This window comes from Malurus melanocephalus, unplaced genomic scaffold, assembly GCF_030028575.1.
Source record: "Malurus melanocephalus ecotype Western Australia unplaced genomic scaffold, MMel_1.1 scaffold_566, whole genome shotgun sequence".
Lineage (NCBI taxonomy): Eukaryota > Metazoa > Chordata > Aves > Passeriformes > Maluridae > Malurus > Malurus melanocephalus.
Window position 1 is genome coordinate 364,312 of NW_026623798.1, and position 17,789 is coordinate 382,100.

Genomic DNA, 17,789 nt, shown 5'->3' on the forward strand with positions numbered 1-17,789 from the left:
TACAGGAAGGTAAAAGGATTGTGTGGTAGAATTCTTCATAGCTGATCTTTGTGTTTCATGCCCTAAGTAGTTTTGATTGTGACCCTTTCTTAGGATTTACTATGAAGTTWCAATTACAGACCCTCAGCTCTTGTGAAAGTCCATTCTTACCATACCACAACAGCACCTTTGTTTTCATCAGAGAACAAGTAGTGCTGAGCTATTACAATTAATTTTGACTGGAAGAATTTTTATTGGGCCTTGCACAAAACCATCAGATTCAGTACTTCAGGGAAATGTCTCTTAGAAGTAGCCCCAGTACCCCCTATAATTGCAGGACCAGACTGTATCATCAGAAATAGAAAAAAAGTTGGGGATGAAAAAACAATCCACTCTAACGCCTGAATCTTCCAGGCCACACAGACTCTGGCTCTGAACAGCTCTACACAGTTAATTTACTTTTCAGAGTTGCATCTGCCACAATGGTGGTAAATGTCCTGGCTTTCAAAATTCTTAATTAAAATGAAAAAAAACCAAACCAAACCAAAGAAGAAAAGAACACAAAAAAAGGGAAAAAAACCCAAACCATCACAGTAACACACACAAAACGAAAACCAAACAAAAAATAAAAACCCCCAAAAAAACACCAAACCAAGTAAACCCTCAATGGATTCAGCCTGCTAAAAACATGCACCTGGAGTGTTTACTACATTACAATCGTACACATACCCGGAGAAAGCAGAAGCAGCAGTCTTTAGTGACCCAGCAGTACAGGTGCCCTCCTTCAGTTCTCACTTCAAGCTGCTGTCCCAGCACTTAGCTCTATGTTACTGTCACTCCCTTCAATCTCACAAGGGCAAATTTAACGTGTGACCCTCCATCCACTTGCAATCTCTCCRTGTCTGGTACCAGCAGTAACTCAGCCAACACCAGGATCCCCAGAATTACAGACTACTCATTACAGCCAACAGGCTCTGCTCCTTTGGCACAAAGGTGATTTTTCTTAGTGAAAAAATGCCAACTGCCAATTACCTATGCAAGAAGAGTCCTCTTCTTGGAGGCAACAGAGCCTCAGCAGAGACAACCATTTTGAGAGGTAGAGGCAAAAAGCCACAACACCACAAAGTTACTCTGCTGTGGTTCTGTAGCAGCAGAAACAAAGAAACTGCATTATGCCCCCAACAGAGGAACATTCTCCTTCCCACTGGTAAAATAAAGTTTTGCAAAGTCACTGGTAAACTACAGCAACATTTTAGCTGGAATCTGCTGCAATTTTTAGTGGTCAGTCTGCTGGTTTTCTCCTGAACTTTACAATCATCTTCATGAAAAGAAAATTCTTTGCATGGAAGATGGTCAATATTTCTAAATCGAAAGCAATAGATGCAGATCTCCAATGATGTAACGATTAATAAAGCAATKAATAAAGAGAAAATGGGCAAAGGTGAACAAAAAATTAATTCCTCATTTTTTCCACATCCCAGGTGGCCTGTACATACCATCTTCTGAATAATGAACAGGCAGTCCCCTCCCCCCCAAAAAAGAGATGTTTTATTTTTTTAAAATATTGCAATACAACAAATACATGATCTGTACAAAGGACACAACAGGGCCAGTTTAAATACAATCAGGAGAAAGGAGTCCCCATATTCACAGTCCTCTGACAACATCTACCAGAATCTGAACCAACAATTTAAGGATTCACTTAAAAAACAAACCAAAAWACCAAACCCACCCCAAACAAGTTAAAAAAATGTAAAGATCTATAAAGAGTCTATGGGTGTATTATCTTACAGCAGAGCTCATGGGGCATTCTGTGAAGGGTCACAATGGCATCTTATTGCCCTCAATGCTGATTTTCACTGCATGGGCCGATCTGCTTTTTTTCCTGATATCTGTGAATTTCCGCATCTGTTTGTCCAGTCGACTCACCCCTTTCTTAGAAGTCCCCTGGAACTTAAAAAATAAAACTAATAATTACCACTGAAAAAAAGCAGATGCCCCAGAGGTTCAAGGCAAGCAGCACATGCGAGGTCRCACTTGGGGAAGGAGCTGGGGGAGCCACTGGGCCCAGCTGGTCTGTCTGTTCTCCTCCCAGAGCGGGGAAATCCCCCAGTATCTGAGGGGCCCAGATGGAAGCAGTGGCACTCACACCCATCACAGTGCACGGTCAGTCACTGTGTAGCTGGATACAGTTTGGAAGTTTTGTATCTATTGTCTGAAGCTGCAGCAGAACCAGAGTGCACCAGTATCCCCTGCTCTGGGCTTCCTGCAGGAGAATTAGACACAGATACACTGTGACTGAGGCTGACACATCAATTCCACACCGCCATTTATTTTAAAGGTCAGGGATTAGTATTTAGAGAGCAAGGGATTACTGGACAAAGGCAGTGTAGGGGGTAGTAAAAAGAAATGCCTAAGCTGACCATACAACCTATTAGAGGTTGTGGTATTTCATCTCTGTATTTGAACCGCAAATGAAAACCARGTGGCGCAACAGTTGTTCCGCACAGATTAACACAGTTGATGCAATGCTGAAACACCACTGAAGACCAACAGCAAGGACCTTCCAAGCCATAGCCAGTGCTTCTAGAAGGCAATTTTCACTAACCAGACAACAGAAACAGTAAGTGATGGAAACATAATGCCTCTAAKTTTGGGAAAAACAGCGATATCCAGAACATGCTACTTAGTATCTGAAAAACACATCCATTAGAAACTTGTTCCCATGGCTAAGCAAGGTGCTCCTGACACGCTGATTTTGAATAAGCTTTATTCATAAAACTGTTCACTATTCATTGAAATTATAGCTAAAATTTCACAGTGATTTTTAAGAAAATACTTTTTTAAAAAACAAATAAATATGAAGCTTAAACTCAACAGTTATCTATGACTTGTGCTCACCTCTTCCTGTCACTGTTAGCTTGTGGAAGTCCTGCTCACAGGACTGAAATGCAGGCCAGGAATTCTCAAAACAACTCCTGCATCAACCCCAACCCACAGAGGATTCTTCTCCCGTTGGTCTCATTCTGTGCCTCCCATCAACCACCCCTATTGTGTCACATCAATCTACTTCCTTGAACGACCAGGTGTGAAAAACACCTCACTGTGCCCCAGTCAGAGGTCAGCCGCAGACGCCGGTGTGCAGTGACACGAGGTCCTGTACCAAGGGCTAAGAGTTCCCATGTGTCGCTTCAGGTGAACCTGGAACACCTAATTGTATCAAATAGCATTCAAAACCACGAGTGGTGCGAAGCTGGTTTTGAGCACAGGTATTTTCACTGAAATTCAGGTAACCTGAAGCTGTGCAGGCAGGAGCTGTGGCAGATGTTATGTGCTAGAGCCTGTWTTCTCCTGTACAAGTTCCCTTGTAGGTCACAGTACAGACATGAGAGAATTCAAGGAGTTTTCCAGGTTTAGGTTAGGGTGTACACACTCCTGTCCTGCATGTGCAAACTGCCAACAGCTGAAGCACATGCACTGTTCACACCTCCCTCGGGGGATACCTCTCCAACTTGGGAAGGCAGTGGTATGGCTACAGGGGCATCCTGTTGCCTTCAATGCTGAACTTGATGGCCCGATGCACTTTGCTGAGTCGTTTCTGTTCAGCAAACCGTCTCTTGTGCTTTTCCAAGCGACTAATACCTCTCTTAATTGTCCCGGGCTAGAAACAACATCTCAATTAATGGACAGAAGAAGAGAGAACAGTTGACAGCACAGCAATTGTTACTTCTTCCATTTACACAAATTCTACCATGTATATCCCTTTTAAATGAAACTGTATGAGTAGACAGATGAATACATAAAATACCACAAAGGCCTCAACTGAAGATGTCCATATTTACCAAAACCTTGACGGTTTCCCTAACTGGAATATTATCTGAACATGATACAAAAGCTGGGAGAGGTACAAAAATATCAGTGCAGGTACTGAATGGCAGCTCTGCTTTAGAGCAAGAGGCCTGTAACCAGATTCTCATCTGAGAGAGAAATTCTAGAAAAGGTAACTCAAAAATCTCTTTTTGGTCAGAGAAGATGTTTTCCTGTGAAAATATGTGATAAGCTTAGAGCAACCTACTTATCAGAGAATTTACGGTCCCGATTTACTAAAAGAGGCCCTTAAAAGAACCACCCTCCTGTATGGTAACCTCAGTGATACAGTGACAGAACCCCAGGCTTACGAACAGTCACCAGGATACTGCCAGTGCTTACCCTGGAGGACTCCATCTCCACGTTCCACTTGGGCCTGACCACATAGTCCTTGTTGGAGGGCATTGGCACCCTCGCACGGGCACAGAACCCAGGGTCCCCGGGCCTGAGAGCCCTACAGAAAAGAAGGATGTGACTGTTATGAACAAATTTTAACCAGAAAGAAGTAAAGCCACCCAGTGTGCTCTTCTCTGAAACACACTGCATACCATCACCTCTAAAATCTCTACATAAATTCCATARTGGCAGTACCACCAAAATACACACATAAAAAAAAAAATACACAATTAAAAAAAAAAAGAAAAACAAATCCAACCTACTTTTCCTCTCCTGTTAACACCTTCTCCAGATCCCTGCGGGGAGTCTGACCACCAGAGCTGCAAAAAAAAGTTCATATTTCTAGACATYTATACACAGAGAAAGAAATTTTAAAAGACAGTCAAGTGTAGTAGAAGAGCCCATAACTTACTACCCTTTTATTTTCTTTGGTATTTGCACATCACTTGGTTTCTTTTGATGGAGTCTCAGAAAGAAGGATTTCATGTATCTGCCTGCTACTCCTACCTGCTCAATTTTCTTCGATGAGGCATCTGTTCCAAATCTCTCTGTTCCCTCTCTTCCCTGGTCATGCCTTTGTAGTTTGAGGTAAGGCCAAAGATGGGTCGAGACCATTCATCTATTAAAAAAATATGCAGTTAACACAGGCCAGGCCTTTGTTTCTCTCAAAACACTCTGGTGAACAAGTACAGCTTTGAAAGTTTGTGGCAGGTATTTACAGTTCCCTTCAACCAAATGATTTCTGAGCCCTTAGTATTTAACAGAAAACCAGCCTTGTGAACAGAAAGCAAGAGCTTTCATCCCCAAAGTCTCTTTGTTGCCTKTTCTTTTAGAATGTCTCCAAGTTCTCAGAATACTCAGTGACAGGAGCTCCTGCACACCATAGGAATACTATTTTAGAAATATGCAGAAGAGTTGCAAAATAACTTAAATTTATCATCAGTCTGCAGCCATTCTGGATGGAATGCACTCCACATGGAGTATAGCTGGTTGAGTAGTAAACACTCAGTCAGCCAAGTTCTCTCTAAAGTCCATGGAATAAACAGACCTCTGGTAGCATGTTCCTGCCTTTGCAGTATATACACGAGATCTGGACAATAAGCCAAAAGCAAACTGTGGCAAAACAAATGCCATCTTCTGATTTAAGACAAGAATGGAACAGGTGCATTCAGAAGTTAAAGTAACAGTGTTTGTTAAGGGCTCTACAAAATGATGGAGCAGATCAGTGCGTTCCTACACAGCAGAATCTATTCTACAGAGAATGGTAGTGCATCAGAGACTGATGCAAAAATTTCACTGATCATCACTGGAATCTCAGACAAGGTGCAGTAGGCAGGTTTACATACTGATCAGCTTCCCAGCCATGTCCTTGTTTGGTCTCGACTCCTTGGGGTGTTTGTACAGATACATCACAGCCCGTCCAATGCCACTGTGCTTTAGGGTCTCTTGGCTCACACTGGGCAGCTGCAGAGTAAAGGAAAGTCAGAGAACAGCAGTAAATTATGCCTGAACATGAATGGTGTCACTGAACTTTGCAAAAAGACCAAAACTCACCTTTCATTTAAAATTAGTTTTTCATTGTCCCACTATGAATTATTTAAAGTATCAAACACCAAAATCTAGAAATTTGCCTTAACATTCTTTGATTTATACACAAAATTAAGTAAGTTTCCAGAACTWTTTGCTCCAAATGCTCTTTAGCTTATATTACCCCAAAACCGTGTTGCTGCCTTCAAATAATTCATTCTATAAAGATAAAAACTTACGTTGCAAAGACACTGAAGCAATCAGCTTAGCTACAGACACTGAAAGCCTACTCTGAGTGTGAAGTGCCTTCCTGTGCACTGCACACTTTACCAGACTGGAAAAAAGAAGGGACCACAAAAGAGTAAAATTCAGGAATGCAGAGCAACTAACTCTTCACTAAACTTCGCATATAAACCTGAAACAGGCAGGCAGAGCCAAATAATCTAAATTCTTTCACACAAACACATATATTGTGCAGGTTGCTTCCTTATGTGCTTCACTGTACAGCTGCAGGTAGCAGCTGCAGTTCATTTATCACCAAACATTTCCCTAAAGTACATGATTGTAAAACCATGGAGAAGCCACAAATCAAAATGTGTTAAAAGTCAGTTCCAAACCTCTTGCAGGATCTTCAGAAGCTCCTCCCTTATCTTAAGTGCTGGCAGACTTCGGTCTGGAAGAGGAGAAAGCCACTCTTTGATGGCAGACATAACACCACTATCGATGAAAGTTTCTTTGAGATCCTGCCTAAATGGTTTAAAGAGAAGTCCCAAAATCACGTAATACAGCAAAAGCAAAATCTAAGATGTGACRTTCCTTCAGGAAAATAGTGTATTTGAGTTTGTTTCATGTTACATTAACAGGCAAAATTATGTGCAATTATAGGTTTTTGAGGTCACCTAGCTTCAGCATTTACTTGGAACAAAAAAGTATTTTACTGCATATTCTATATAGCAGTAGTGTAACTCCACAAAATCTTACGAATTCTGACAATTCCCCAAGGTTACAGTTAACTGAAAGAATGACAACTCACTTTTTAAGATGCATAACTACAGTTGGTAGCAAAGTTAATTTCTTCAGTGCTGGTTTCTTTTGTGTATTCAGCTGACGATCCTCCTGGAACAATTAGCACAAGTTAATCTAAGAAAAAAATCAGCATCTCTCATTCTTTGCAACACTTACAAGAAAAAGACTATACTCTATTAAACTACAAGTGCAACTTTGGAAGGATTACACCAACTTTGCTCCATGCTCCACCCTCCCACAGCTCAAAACCAACTATGCAACAATTTCTCCAAAAAGTCATCACTTTAGTCAGTATTTCCCATAARAGCATCCCTTTAGGAAAGTGCCCCTAGATTTACATTTTTTTTTCCACTTCATGACTTAGATTGACTACAATAACTGGAGGTCTGTAGAGTCCTCTATTCTGTCTGTGCACAGATAACTCAACACTTTGTTAGTACAGCCTCACCTGAAAAACAAGAAAATAGCTAACCAGAACAATGGGAAGGAAGAACATGTATTTTCACCTCTGCAATTTCAAAATTTCTTTCATCCAAAGCCTGTCCATATCTGTTCACTACATGCCTCCCATATCAAAAATTGCAATTGCAATATCAAAAATTGCACCCATTGCAATCAACGATTTCTGTCCTGCTGTGGTAATTCCATTCTGCTCGTCCTAATCCACTAAAGGCTCTTTCTGTGTGATTTTTTTTTTATTGCAAGGTAGGAGGTTCTTCTAATGCGCCATTTCCCCTCTTCCTGCCCCTRTATTTCAAACTTTACCACCTTACTTAAAGTATGTGGCTGTCATCTTGTCCAAGAGAAGCTTTCCAGTCAAGCCCAAGGAAGTTTCAACTGCCTTTCAGATTGCTTTCTCACTCTCTCCATCTTTCTGAACTCATTATCCTTCTGCTTGTGTCCTCAGGAAGATTTTTTTTTTCTTGTTGCTATTTGTAAAGCTTCTCTTTCTAAAGTCYTGTATATCCCTCAATTTATTTTAGTGTGTTTCGCTGTGCTGTTTATTCATCTGATTACTATTCCAACAAAACAGAAGACATCTGACAAAAGGCAAGAGCCCAGTAAACCTTATACAGTAATATAGTCAACATTTCTCCTTGAAAAAGGCAGACTGCCAAGGCAGAATGGCCAATGAATCTGTTATTCGGACATCATTACCACAGCACTATCATTTCACTTTGCAAAGGGCTCTACTCAAAAACGAATACCAAAGTATGACACATGACATAACAGTATAACAAAGTTAAAGCATAGTCCCTTTCTCAGTATTTAATAAACTTCTAGGTAGTTCATACAGCACCTATAGATCCCTTTTTAAAGAAGTTGATCTCAGCTGATCAAAGTTTAGCAATTTAACTAATTCTAGTTTTTTAAATCAGTATTTTCAACAGAACAGATGTTTTCATTTAGAACAGCAAAATAACACTTAAATGGTTATACAGACATTAGAAGCTTTCCTGAGAGCACAGATTACTCTTCCTGAATACAAGCCATATTTTTGTATTTTGTTACTCACAAGATTCTCCCACAGAATGGAACTGAATTTTAAGGTSTCTTTGGAGCCTGGAAAACTCACCTCAGCAGCTTCATTCATCTTCACAATCATGGCACTGACCACRTCATCTGCATCACTGATAAAAGTTCCCCCATCACGGTTCCGCCTACGCTTGCCACTCATGCTCTTCTTCCGCTGAAGCATCATGTCGAAATCTGACATRAAGTCCATGCTGAAAAACATAGCATTTGCTGATGGTCCTCAGTAGGAAATAATTTTGTGTTTCTGTAGCGTACAAACAGTGTGTCTCAAGGTCCCTGTGAGCTAATTAGTTATCTTCAGTTGCAGTTTGCAAAAATGCAAAACTAGCAAACAGCTCCAATGGCTCCCAAAGGCTTTCAGACCTTGCTATAATACCCAACATGTGCACACCTGTAATATCCAGTRTGGATATTGCCCTTTCACCAAAATCTGGCATTAAGAAAGGAGTAAATAACACACTGACTTACTGCTTCCCTCTTTTGATGTTATCATCTGAGTCCGATTCATCTGCTGTCTCCTTCATGTCTCCATCACCCTTCTCTTCTTCCAAATCCTCCTGGTTAAAACCCTGATGGGTAAAGACAGTGCAAATCAGAGTATGGATTAAGATTGAGCATCTACTCAGGTACCTGACACTAAAAAAGCTTCATTTAAGTCCAGAGGATCTAGAAAGAGTAAGAGAGTCCTTTTAATTCCCCCTGTGACTGTCACACCAACARCTCTCCCAAAAGGTGAGCTGTAAATGTCATTTAACCCAAACACTACGTCAGTTGGCAAATTTGAAACTGACCTGATGCAGCATATACATTCTTTTCAGATCTGGCAAGTGAAGGAGACATCCACAATGACACTTACCGTAAATTCCTCCTCTTCCTCATCACCAGATTCTCCAAATATATCTGCAATCAGGTTCCTGTGAAGGTAACAACRACATTTATCTATTTGGACTGCAACAATGAGATAGCCTTTTCTGCAAAATCTAATGACTGTGTGAAGAACCCCCTTTCATTCTGTCTCATACTCCTGACCTTCCTCTTCATGCCACCAATAAACGTGAACAGTCATTCTCTGGTTGGGGTTTATCCATTTTCCATTCACCATCACGTCCACTGTCTGCAATCCCAAAAGAATTCATATTCTTTCCYACTTACTCTTGTTCATTTCCAGATTCACTGTCACTGCCAAACAGATCTTTCTCTTTTTTCTTCCCAGCATTCTCTTTTCCCTCTTCTTCCTCCTCACTATCAGATACAATGTTTTTCTTCCTTTTGTCAGATTTCTCCGAAACAGCGTCGCTATCCGATTCTTCAGCATCAGAAAGGACTCGTACCTTTTTTGCAGCTGCCAGCAGAAAGGAGCATTACTACATGTCCCASTAACAGAGGGGACAACTGTTACTCTCAAAAAATTCTCTGACTAGTCTTTCTATACCAGATCATTGCCATTTCTTAAACTGCATATCCATTCTAAAGTGTTTTATGAAACCAGCAACTGGAGCTTCCATACATCACATCTACCCATAAAGAAAATCGTAATGTCAAATCTCTCATCCCCAGTATATGAAAAAAACCCCACAGGATAAAAATTGCTAGAGACACGGCAACAAAGTAGAGAAATAACTACCATGTCAACAGATGCTAGTAAAATCCCTACAGTCTTCTGTTAGACCTATTTTTTACTCAGAAGTATTACACATTCACACAGCAAAGCATTTAGAACAATRGCCTCTACAAAAGCAGTTCTGCTCCAAAACAAAATCTAAGTTTTCTCACTTAGATGCTTTATTTACATAAAAGCAATGACTTAACTTTCACACCAATGCCCATCACAGCACATTTTCAAAGTATAATTTCTTACGTGTTTTCTCACTGTCATCCTCACTGTCAGAAAGGATGGCTGTTTTCCTCTTCACCGTCTTCTCTCCCTCTTTCTCGTCTTCATCACTATCTGATACTTTACGTCCCTTGGGAGCTTCATCTTCACTGTCAGAGCCCTGAAATCCTTCCCTTACATGTTCATTATCTGAATGATGAGAGTCATTCTGCACCTCTTCCTTCCTGTCGTCCCCATCGCTATCCTCAGACTCTATCTGCTTGTGTCTGGAGACATCCTCACTCTCTGAGTCAGTGGCTGGCTGCTTCTGGAGCTCCTCRCTCTCAGAATCACTGGCTGGCTGCTTCTGGAGCTCCTCGCTCTCRGAGTCACTGGCTGGYTGCTTGTGTGATTCCTCATTTTCAAAATCACTGCTGTGATCCCTGGAAGGTTCTCCATTGTCAGAGTCACTCGCTCGATGATTTAAGGCCTCCTCATTTTCAGAGTCAGTTAAATGCTGGTTTGGATGGTCCTCAGTATCAGAATCACTGTCTTTCCCTCCATGAGTTGCTTCATTTTCTGAATCACTTACATTGTGATTTGGGGGATCCTCATTATCTGAGTCACTGTCTTTTTGCCTTGGGATATCTTCATTTTCAGAGTCTGTCGTATGAGCCTGTCCCACTTGCCCATCATCTTCTCCATCACTCTGTTCATTCTGAAACAGAAAAATAATCTCAGGCAACTAAGCAGAAACATCTTGAAAAGTAAAGAAAAAACATTCTGAATTTTTGCTTGTCCTTCCTCCAATTTGATTACCCAAGGTGATGCAAACTGAAATAAATTACACAATTTGCATCAAATGACTATCAAATACTTCACATCAAGAAAAGTATTTAGAGCTGAACAGAAGTATGTCCATCCTGCAGTTCCATGGTATTTTGAAAATGGTGACAGAATTCATAAAACACTTGAACGAGAATGTCTAAGAAGGGTCCATTTGCTCAAGGATAAAGGCTTAGTACTTTTATTTTAATACATCAGGTCTTCAAAGTGGTTTAGTTGAATTTCCCAGTAACAAAGTCAGGAAGAGTATCTTGCATTTGTCATTTTTTTTTCCTCAAGACCTCAAACAGATGTTTTCTATGTGAAATACATCTTATTGAAACAGCACATGCATTACGCTCCAAGTCAAGCTAGCGCCTGCTCCTTCTTTGTTCAGGAAACCTTTTTAAAAACACATCAAGACCAAAAGACTACCAAAAAACAGGAATAAAGTTTTAGTCAGACCTTTCAGAGCATTAGCTTTAACAAGTTTTTTGCCATGTGCAAGAACAGATCGAGGACTTCTCTGCCCTATGCTGACAGCTTCCATGCTTATCCAGACAGTCAAGATAAAGCATACACAAMCACCCATCTGACAACCTCAGAACTGAAACAATCCTTTGACTTTTCTGCACAGCAAAAAATACTGAGCGACATGTTCCATTTTTAGAAGAACCTCTTGCAAGCCACCTTGCTAAGTATAATTATTGACAGCAYCATCTTTTATCTTTCCTACATCTAATTTCTACTTGGAAAAAAATCTCAATTGCATTTGCCTGAGAATATGAAACTAGATTTTTGAACATTCACTTCACTAACTCAGATCTCACAGTTACTGTCACCATAATCCTCTTTTCAACTGAAAAGGAACTCCTCTTCTGCATTCTCAACTCACCTCCTCAGCCAGGCTTTATTCAGTCATTTTGTCTCAACTATAAACTTCAACTTGCAGACTGAGTATTTATTCTGCTAGGAGATACTTTAAGAGTTATACATCCAGAAGTTTCCATATCTCTTTTTTCTGCAATTTAATTTCCTTGGAAACAGGTTTTTTATYCTATTTTTATTTTCTGTAGTCACTCTACTGCCACATTCAGAGCCATAAAAAATMGGTGTAGCTATCTTACAAAGAACACTATTAATCTTTAAATTGCATGATGCAGGAGGAATTTTAAATAAAATTAATYTCAATTGCTTTTAGGAACCACTCTCTGCACAATTATTCTAAGTGGCAAAGAGCATTGCTTTTTAGACTTTGGACCTTATATATTTATTCCCTTGGCTAGCACTTGATAAAGAGCTTCTAAATTACTGCAGAATGATTAACGAAGTTACTGAACAATGAAAAGAAACCCAGGACTAYGCAATTTTAAAACATGCACTTCAAATACTACTTCACTAATTCCATGTTACTTAATGCTAACTACAAACAGCTGCTGTGACAATCTGAGTTGTTTTCTCTCCACTGCTTGTTCCTGTCTCTACAGCAATGCATCTTTTGCATCCTGCTGCTGGTATCCAGTAGTTCTCATTTTCCTCACAGAAAGGAAACGTGACTCTATTAAAACCTGAATTTGGAATTTTAAAGAATTAAATATGAATATTAGGAAGTGACTGAATTGAGGATGCACACTCAACTGTTGTCAGCTTGTTATTTATTATTTTTTTCCCCCCTTACCAAAAAATCACTTTGATTGCCCTCTCCAGCCTGGTATGTCTCACATAAACCAATCACAGATGGTACATGACAGATCTTCCCTGACTGTATTACTTTAGATTAAACAAAACTGCAGCTGCAAACAGAAGAGAAAGCAGACTCCACAGCAGTTACAAGTAAGGTCATTGAGAAGCACTGAAATGAAATTGGTATCTACAGTAAAAAAAATTACTGAATTGTTTTTCTACCATTTTATTTTTTGTGGGTTTGTCTGTCTTCTCTCAATGTCAGATGGTGAATGCTGAATAGTACTGATAATTATGTTTAACAAAATCCCTTATTACTGCTGACATAAGGAAATTCATAAAAATACTCCTCTTTAAGATACTCGGATCATCACCTTCCCAGTTTCCAGTTTAGAAATTCTTTGGTGAGTGAATAAATAAACAAAATTAAGAATCAACTAGAATCAATAATGATTCTTGCTATTTCTAAGGTCAGAAGTGTGGCTGCAGGTTATATATGCACCTGTTCAGAATTCATCACTAAATTACAAAGAAYTTCTTATGCAAAAGCTTGGTGAGAGACACTGTAATTATAGAGCATTATTACTGAAGCACTTGACAAGATCCTGAACCTTTCACCTGTTACTGCAAACTGACAATCACTCCTGAGAATGAAAATGTTTGGGGAGGGAGAGCAGACACACAGCTGGCAAGCTAACCCAGTGGTCACAGMAGCTCAACTGCTGCAGTGTGACCACCTGGAGAAGCAGCACCCAAAGTAATACAGGTGCCCCAGCACACCCTGGCACACAGGCACCACGTCCTTTACACCCGTATGGAACGCTGAGCAAGGCAGCACTACTGTGTCTAAGYGCAGCACTGCCCTAGAGCCCCCACCCAGCATCCCTGAGCACCTTCTGCAGCAGAGCTGAGACCCTGCACAGGGCAGGACCTGCCCACAGCCTGCAGCACAAAAGGCTTCTGTATACAATTAATGAATCTGCATGTTTCAGAATATAACTGACACAAAAAGTGTACCAACTTCAGAGTAAAATAACTAAACATTGTTGGATATGTTTGATAATCTTCACCTTCCTTTTTAAAATTTATTAGTTCATCTCTAAAAAAGTGCTTTCAAGGAAATAAAGCATGTAATTTTTGAGTTTTCTAGTTTTCCTTTTCCAAACACTTAACTGAAAGATCAGACATCTTCAAAATGGAGTAGGTCTCAGGTAATTGCTACTTTATTTTTCTCTAATTCCTTTGCTTTCTTTTCTTCCTCCTCTTTATCTATAAACATTTTAATTGAGATGTCCTTTATTTTTTTAATTAAAAAATTCTATAATATGAGGCTTTAGTACAGTATAAAATGAGGAATACACAAAATCAAATTTACAGTGTTACGTTTCTACATACAAATTTCGGCTACTAAGCAGTTTCTTGGATCAACATGCAGCCACTTTCAGAGGCTACTTCTTCGGTAATTTAGTAACTTCGACAAAATTGAACCCATCCACTATAATATCATGACAAATGACTGTTAAGCTAAGACCTACATAGCCATCATGGGCAGATCAGCAAGTTCTTCCTTTTTTCAGAAGCGTCACATATCTGTGTTTGTTAACAGTCACAGTCTAACCAGAACTCAATTCATGAAACAGCAGCAACTGGGTGGAAGCGTAAGAACTAAGTTATTACRGATTTCTGTATGAGCCTGACTTGGACAAACACTGTAAACATGATTTCAGATTCGTTACTGTACTAAAACTAATTCTAATTGTCTAAAGCAGAATCAGTAAGGACATCAAAGAGAACATTTATAGATAAAGTGGGACTGGGGGAAGGAAAGCCAGAAAAGAATTGTGGAAAAGAAAAACCCACATACCTGAGACCTACATAAGTAATTCCTCAGGATTCCCCTTTTCTTTAAAGTTAAGAASCTGAAAGAAAAGTTTGAAAATTTAAAACTTCGGTCCTTTACATCTGAGTTCTAAATTAGAGACGAAATAATAATTAAACAGACTTAAGTGATTAGGCTGTCTCAAAGGTTTTACTACCTTTGAGTGTAATTTCTCCCACATATTCCTACAGATGAAGAAAACAGGAGGATGAGAGAATATTTAGAGTAAATAATACAACAAAAGACTGAAAGCTACTCCTTTCAGAAATGGCTGCTCCACATTATTGCCTTTTGAGTGTAAAGTGGACTTGAACAAAAAATTAAGACTTCATAGCAAAACAAATTATTCAAATACTGGATTTGAGCTGAATCAAATAAAGCATCAAGGCATGACAGTTCACATTTAGTACTGATCAGAAAGGTGGCTTAGCTTGACTCTTTTCTTTTAATTAACTTTCTGAAGTATTTTCTCTATAGAGSAATATTCAACCATCATCACAGAACAAAGCCCATAAAATAATGCAGCCTAAGAAGAGGATCAGTTAGCAATAACTGATACTTCCTGTTTACCAAATTTGAAAAAGACATGCTGCAGATGTAAACAGCAGTCAAGTACCTTGCCACAGTAAGAAAAATTTATATATCTCAGAGAAGCACAGAAAAGTAAGAACCAATGATCAAGCTTTTGTACATAGCAGAAAAGGTTTAATGTTATTAAAGCACCGTGGTAGCAGCACCATGTCTCTTCACAAACTCATCACACTGTTCTTTCATYAAAAAACATAAGTATTAAATTCCTCCTGACAGATAGTTATTTCCCTCAGTCTGAGAAATATGTTTCCTGCCACACTGAAATTGTAAATTATCACGATGGAAGATGCTGTCTCACACCAAATCTATTTCTTCCCTTGTAAATAGCACCCTTCAAGAAAAAAAAATCCAAATGTGCTTTACGGTTAAGTCCAAATAATGGGAAGAACTTTCACATTATACAAATATAAAATCTTTATCCCCTTTCTAACTCTGAGGGAAGTATGAATTCAATAAAGGTGGGACAAAGAAAGAAGAGAACAAAAAAAGGGATTGCAAGTTAAGCCACAGTGGAGTTAAGCCTTCTCTCACATCAGCCTATGTTGCATTTTATGCAATTTCGAAAAGGTGTAACACTGAAAACCCAGTCAGTGTAAATCCTCATCTTTACATAAAATACAGTAAAGTATGCAAACACTATGAAATGGCTTTGACTTCAATTTGTATGAGTATCAAAAAGTTCTCTGTAACTTTGCTGGCAGAAGACCCAAGTTGACAGGCCAAAATTACTCCTTCCTACTAAGAACCAATGTAACTACCATGAGTCATAATTCTTAAAAATTAAATCTTAACTCCCAAACTGTCCTAGAAGTCTAAAGAGAGCCTTCTCTTTTACCAGAATCTCTCAGTCCAGTCAAAACACAAATAAAGTGACTCTGCCCTAGATACAGCCCTGGATCAAAGTCTTTCCATGATGAATGCTTCTCCAAGTGGGAACCACTTCAGAAGAGGAACAGGTCCCTTTTAGGAATCTTAAACCTGTTCCACGTGCATACCTACTCCTTTGTCAATGACAACCTGAAATCCACCACAAAGCAGACTCACCAGTCAGTGGCCCCATCTGGCAGAGTGCTTCCATCTGACATAGTAGCAAGTAGAGCATTTATTCTCTATTCCTATGCAAGGAAATCTGCACCTCCAAAGCATGTGGTTTTACATCACTGCGCAGAATTTCTGGTACAACCTCAAATTCCTCATMATCTATTGCTCAAAGTTTCAAACCCCGAAATTTTATCTTTGTGAAATCAAGGCTAATCGAGTACAACTTATTCAAGTACAAAACATTGTGTGCTACTGTACCAATTAAAAAGAAAAAATTTTGAAAACCTTAGCCAACATACCTATGTATAGACTATCCAGTGTTTTTTACGGAGGTAAAGTTTTGCCCGATGGGACCCGTAAGAAGAACTGAATAAACATGCATGCCTCGGTTAAGAGAGTATGCCACTTTAAACAACAACAAAAAGGAATTCAGAGAAGAACAAACTTTATCTAGACAAAGGTCCCGTAGTACCTCCGAATGGTGCCCTACACTTCCATTGTCCGATCCAGAATGCTGCTCGTTTCCTTCATCTTCCACATCAGATCCTGAGTCTCGCTCGTCTTGCACTGGAGTAGCTCCTCCATCATCTGTCAAGAGATAAGAAAAAGAAAGTAAAACTCACCGTTTAAAGGAACCGCACAGGAACCGGGCGGGCTCCCGCTCCCAACGGGGCAGGGAAACGCAGCTATCCGAAAAAAAAACTACACCAAACAACCCCGGAGAGTGCACAAAACCTCCTATACCAYGCGGGTAGCAACTGATACACTGCCCAGACACCGGAGTACTGAAGCAATTAACGCCGTGCTGCCCTCAGGCCAAGGCCCCGCCGCTGTCTCCCCGAACCCTGGGCCCCGCCGTGCCCGATGCCCTCCCCGGAGGRTTCCGCGCCCCGCGCCGCTACCTGACTGCTCCCCGCCGTAGTAGTGGGCATCCATGCCGCGCCCCGCGGTGGCGGCGGGCACTGCCCCTGACGCTCCCGCAGCGAGATCGCTGCCGGGCCCCGCCGCCTCGCACAGGAACAAGATGGCGCGMCCCCGCCCAGCACCGCCCCCGCCCGGCGCGCGCAGCGCGCCCGATCTCGCGAGACTGCCGGGGCCTCGATCGCCAGGGGGCGCTGCMCGCTCTCCGCAGCTCCGCCCTGTGGGCTCGGGGTCGGCACAGCGAGCTGAGGCCGTGCTTGTCTCCACCCGTTTGCTCACCCCCAACATAGGGTGATTTCAGCTTGAAGCGCTGTGGAAATCGAAGGAGCTTTGCAGGATAAAAGACTRTTTGTAGCCCCTGGATTACCACGGCAGTGATCCTGGCAAAGGTGTTTCCGTGTCCGAGCTTGCGGGAATTTCCATGTGACGGCCCAATCCTTGACACTGTTAATGGCTGATCGGAGCCACAGCCCTGAGCTACACGAGAGTTCCCAATATCTCCCTTCCGCCAGACAGACATCTCCTGCAATGCTTCCTACAGTGGTTACGGGTGGGAGATCCAGAATGTCATCTGGAGCAGAAAATATTTTGCCATTTAAATAATGGGTAAATTTATCTGCTTTTTACAAGTCAAGTCAGCAAGATTAACGTGCATTTCCACAAGAAGGTGGCAGAGCCAGAGCTCAGGCACGCGCACACACACAC

At 40.7% G+C, this 17,789-nt stretch overlaps 1 protein-coding gene across 2 annotated transcripts; it reads right to left on the reverse strand.

Annotated features, from left to right (window-relative positions):
- Positions 1–9: 9 nt before the first annotated feature.
- IWS1 (interacts with SUPT6H, CTD assembly factor 1) lies at positions 10–17,207 on the reverse strand. Of its 2 annotated transcripts, none has more exons than XM_057382349.1 (14): positions 17,066–17,207; positions 16,636–16,751; positions 10,190–10,862; positions 9,484–9,673; positions 9,188–9,245; positions 8,800–8,900; positions 8,372–8,522; positions 6,803–6,885; positions 6,387–6,516; positions 5,589–5,706; positions 4,750–4,861; positions 4,506–4,562; positions 4,189–4,300; positions 10–1,932 (listed from the first exon to the last, which is right to left on the reverse strand). In XM_057382349.1, exons 1-14 carry the CDS (start codon positions 17,097–17,099, stop codon positions 1,801–1,803), a joined length of 2,067 nt encoding a protein of 688 aa, XP_057238332.1. In that variant the 5' UTR covers positions 17,100–17,207; the 3' UTR covers positions 10–1,800. The 2 variants fall into 2 exon arrangements, with proteins under 2 accessions (XP_057238332.1, XP_057238333.1); XM_057382350.1 differs by having other exon boundaries at positions 1,865–3,640.
- Positions 17,208–17,789: the final 582 nt, after the last annotated feature.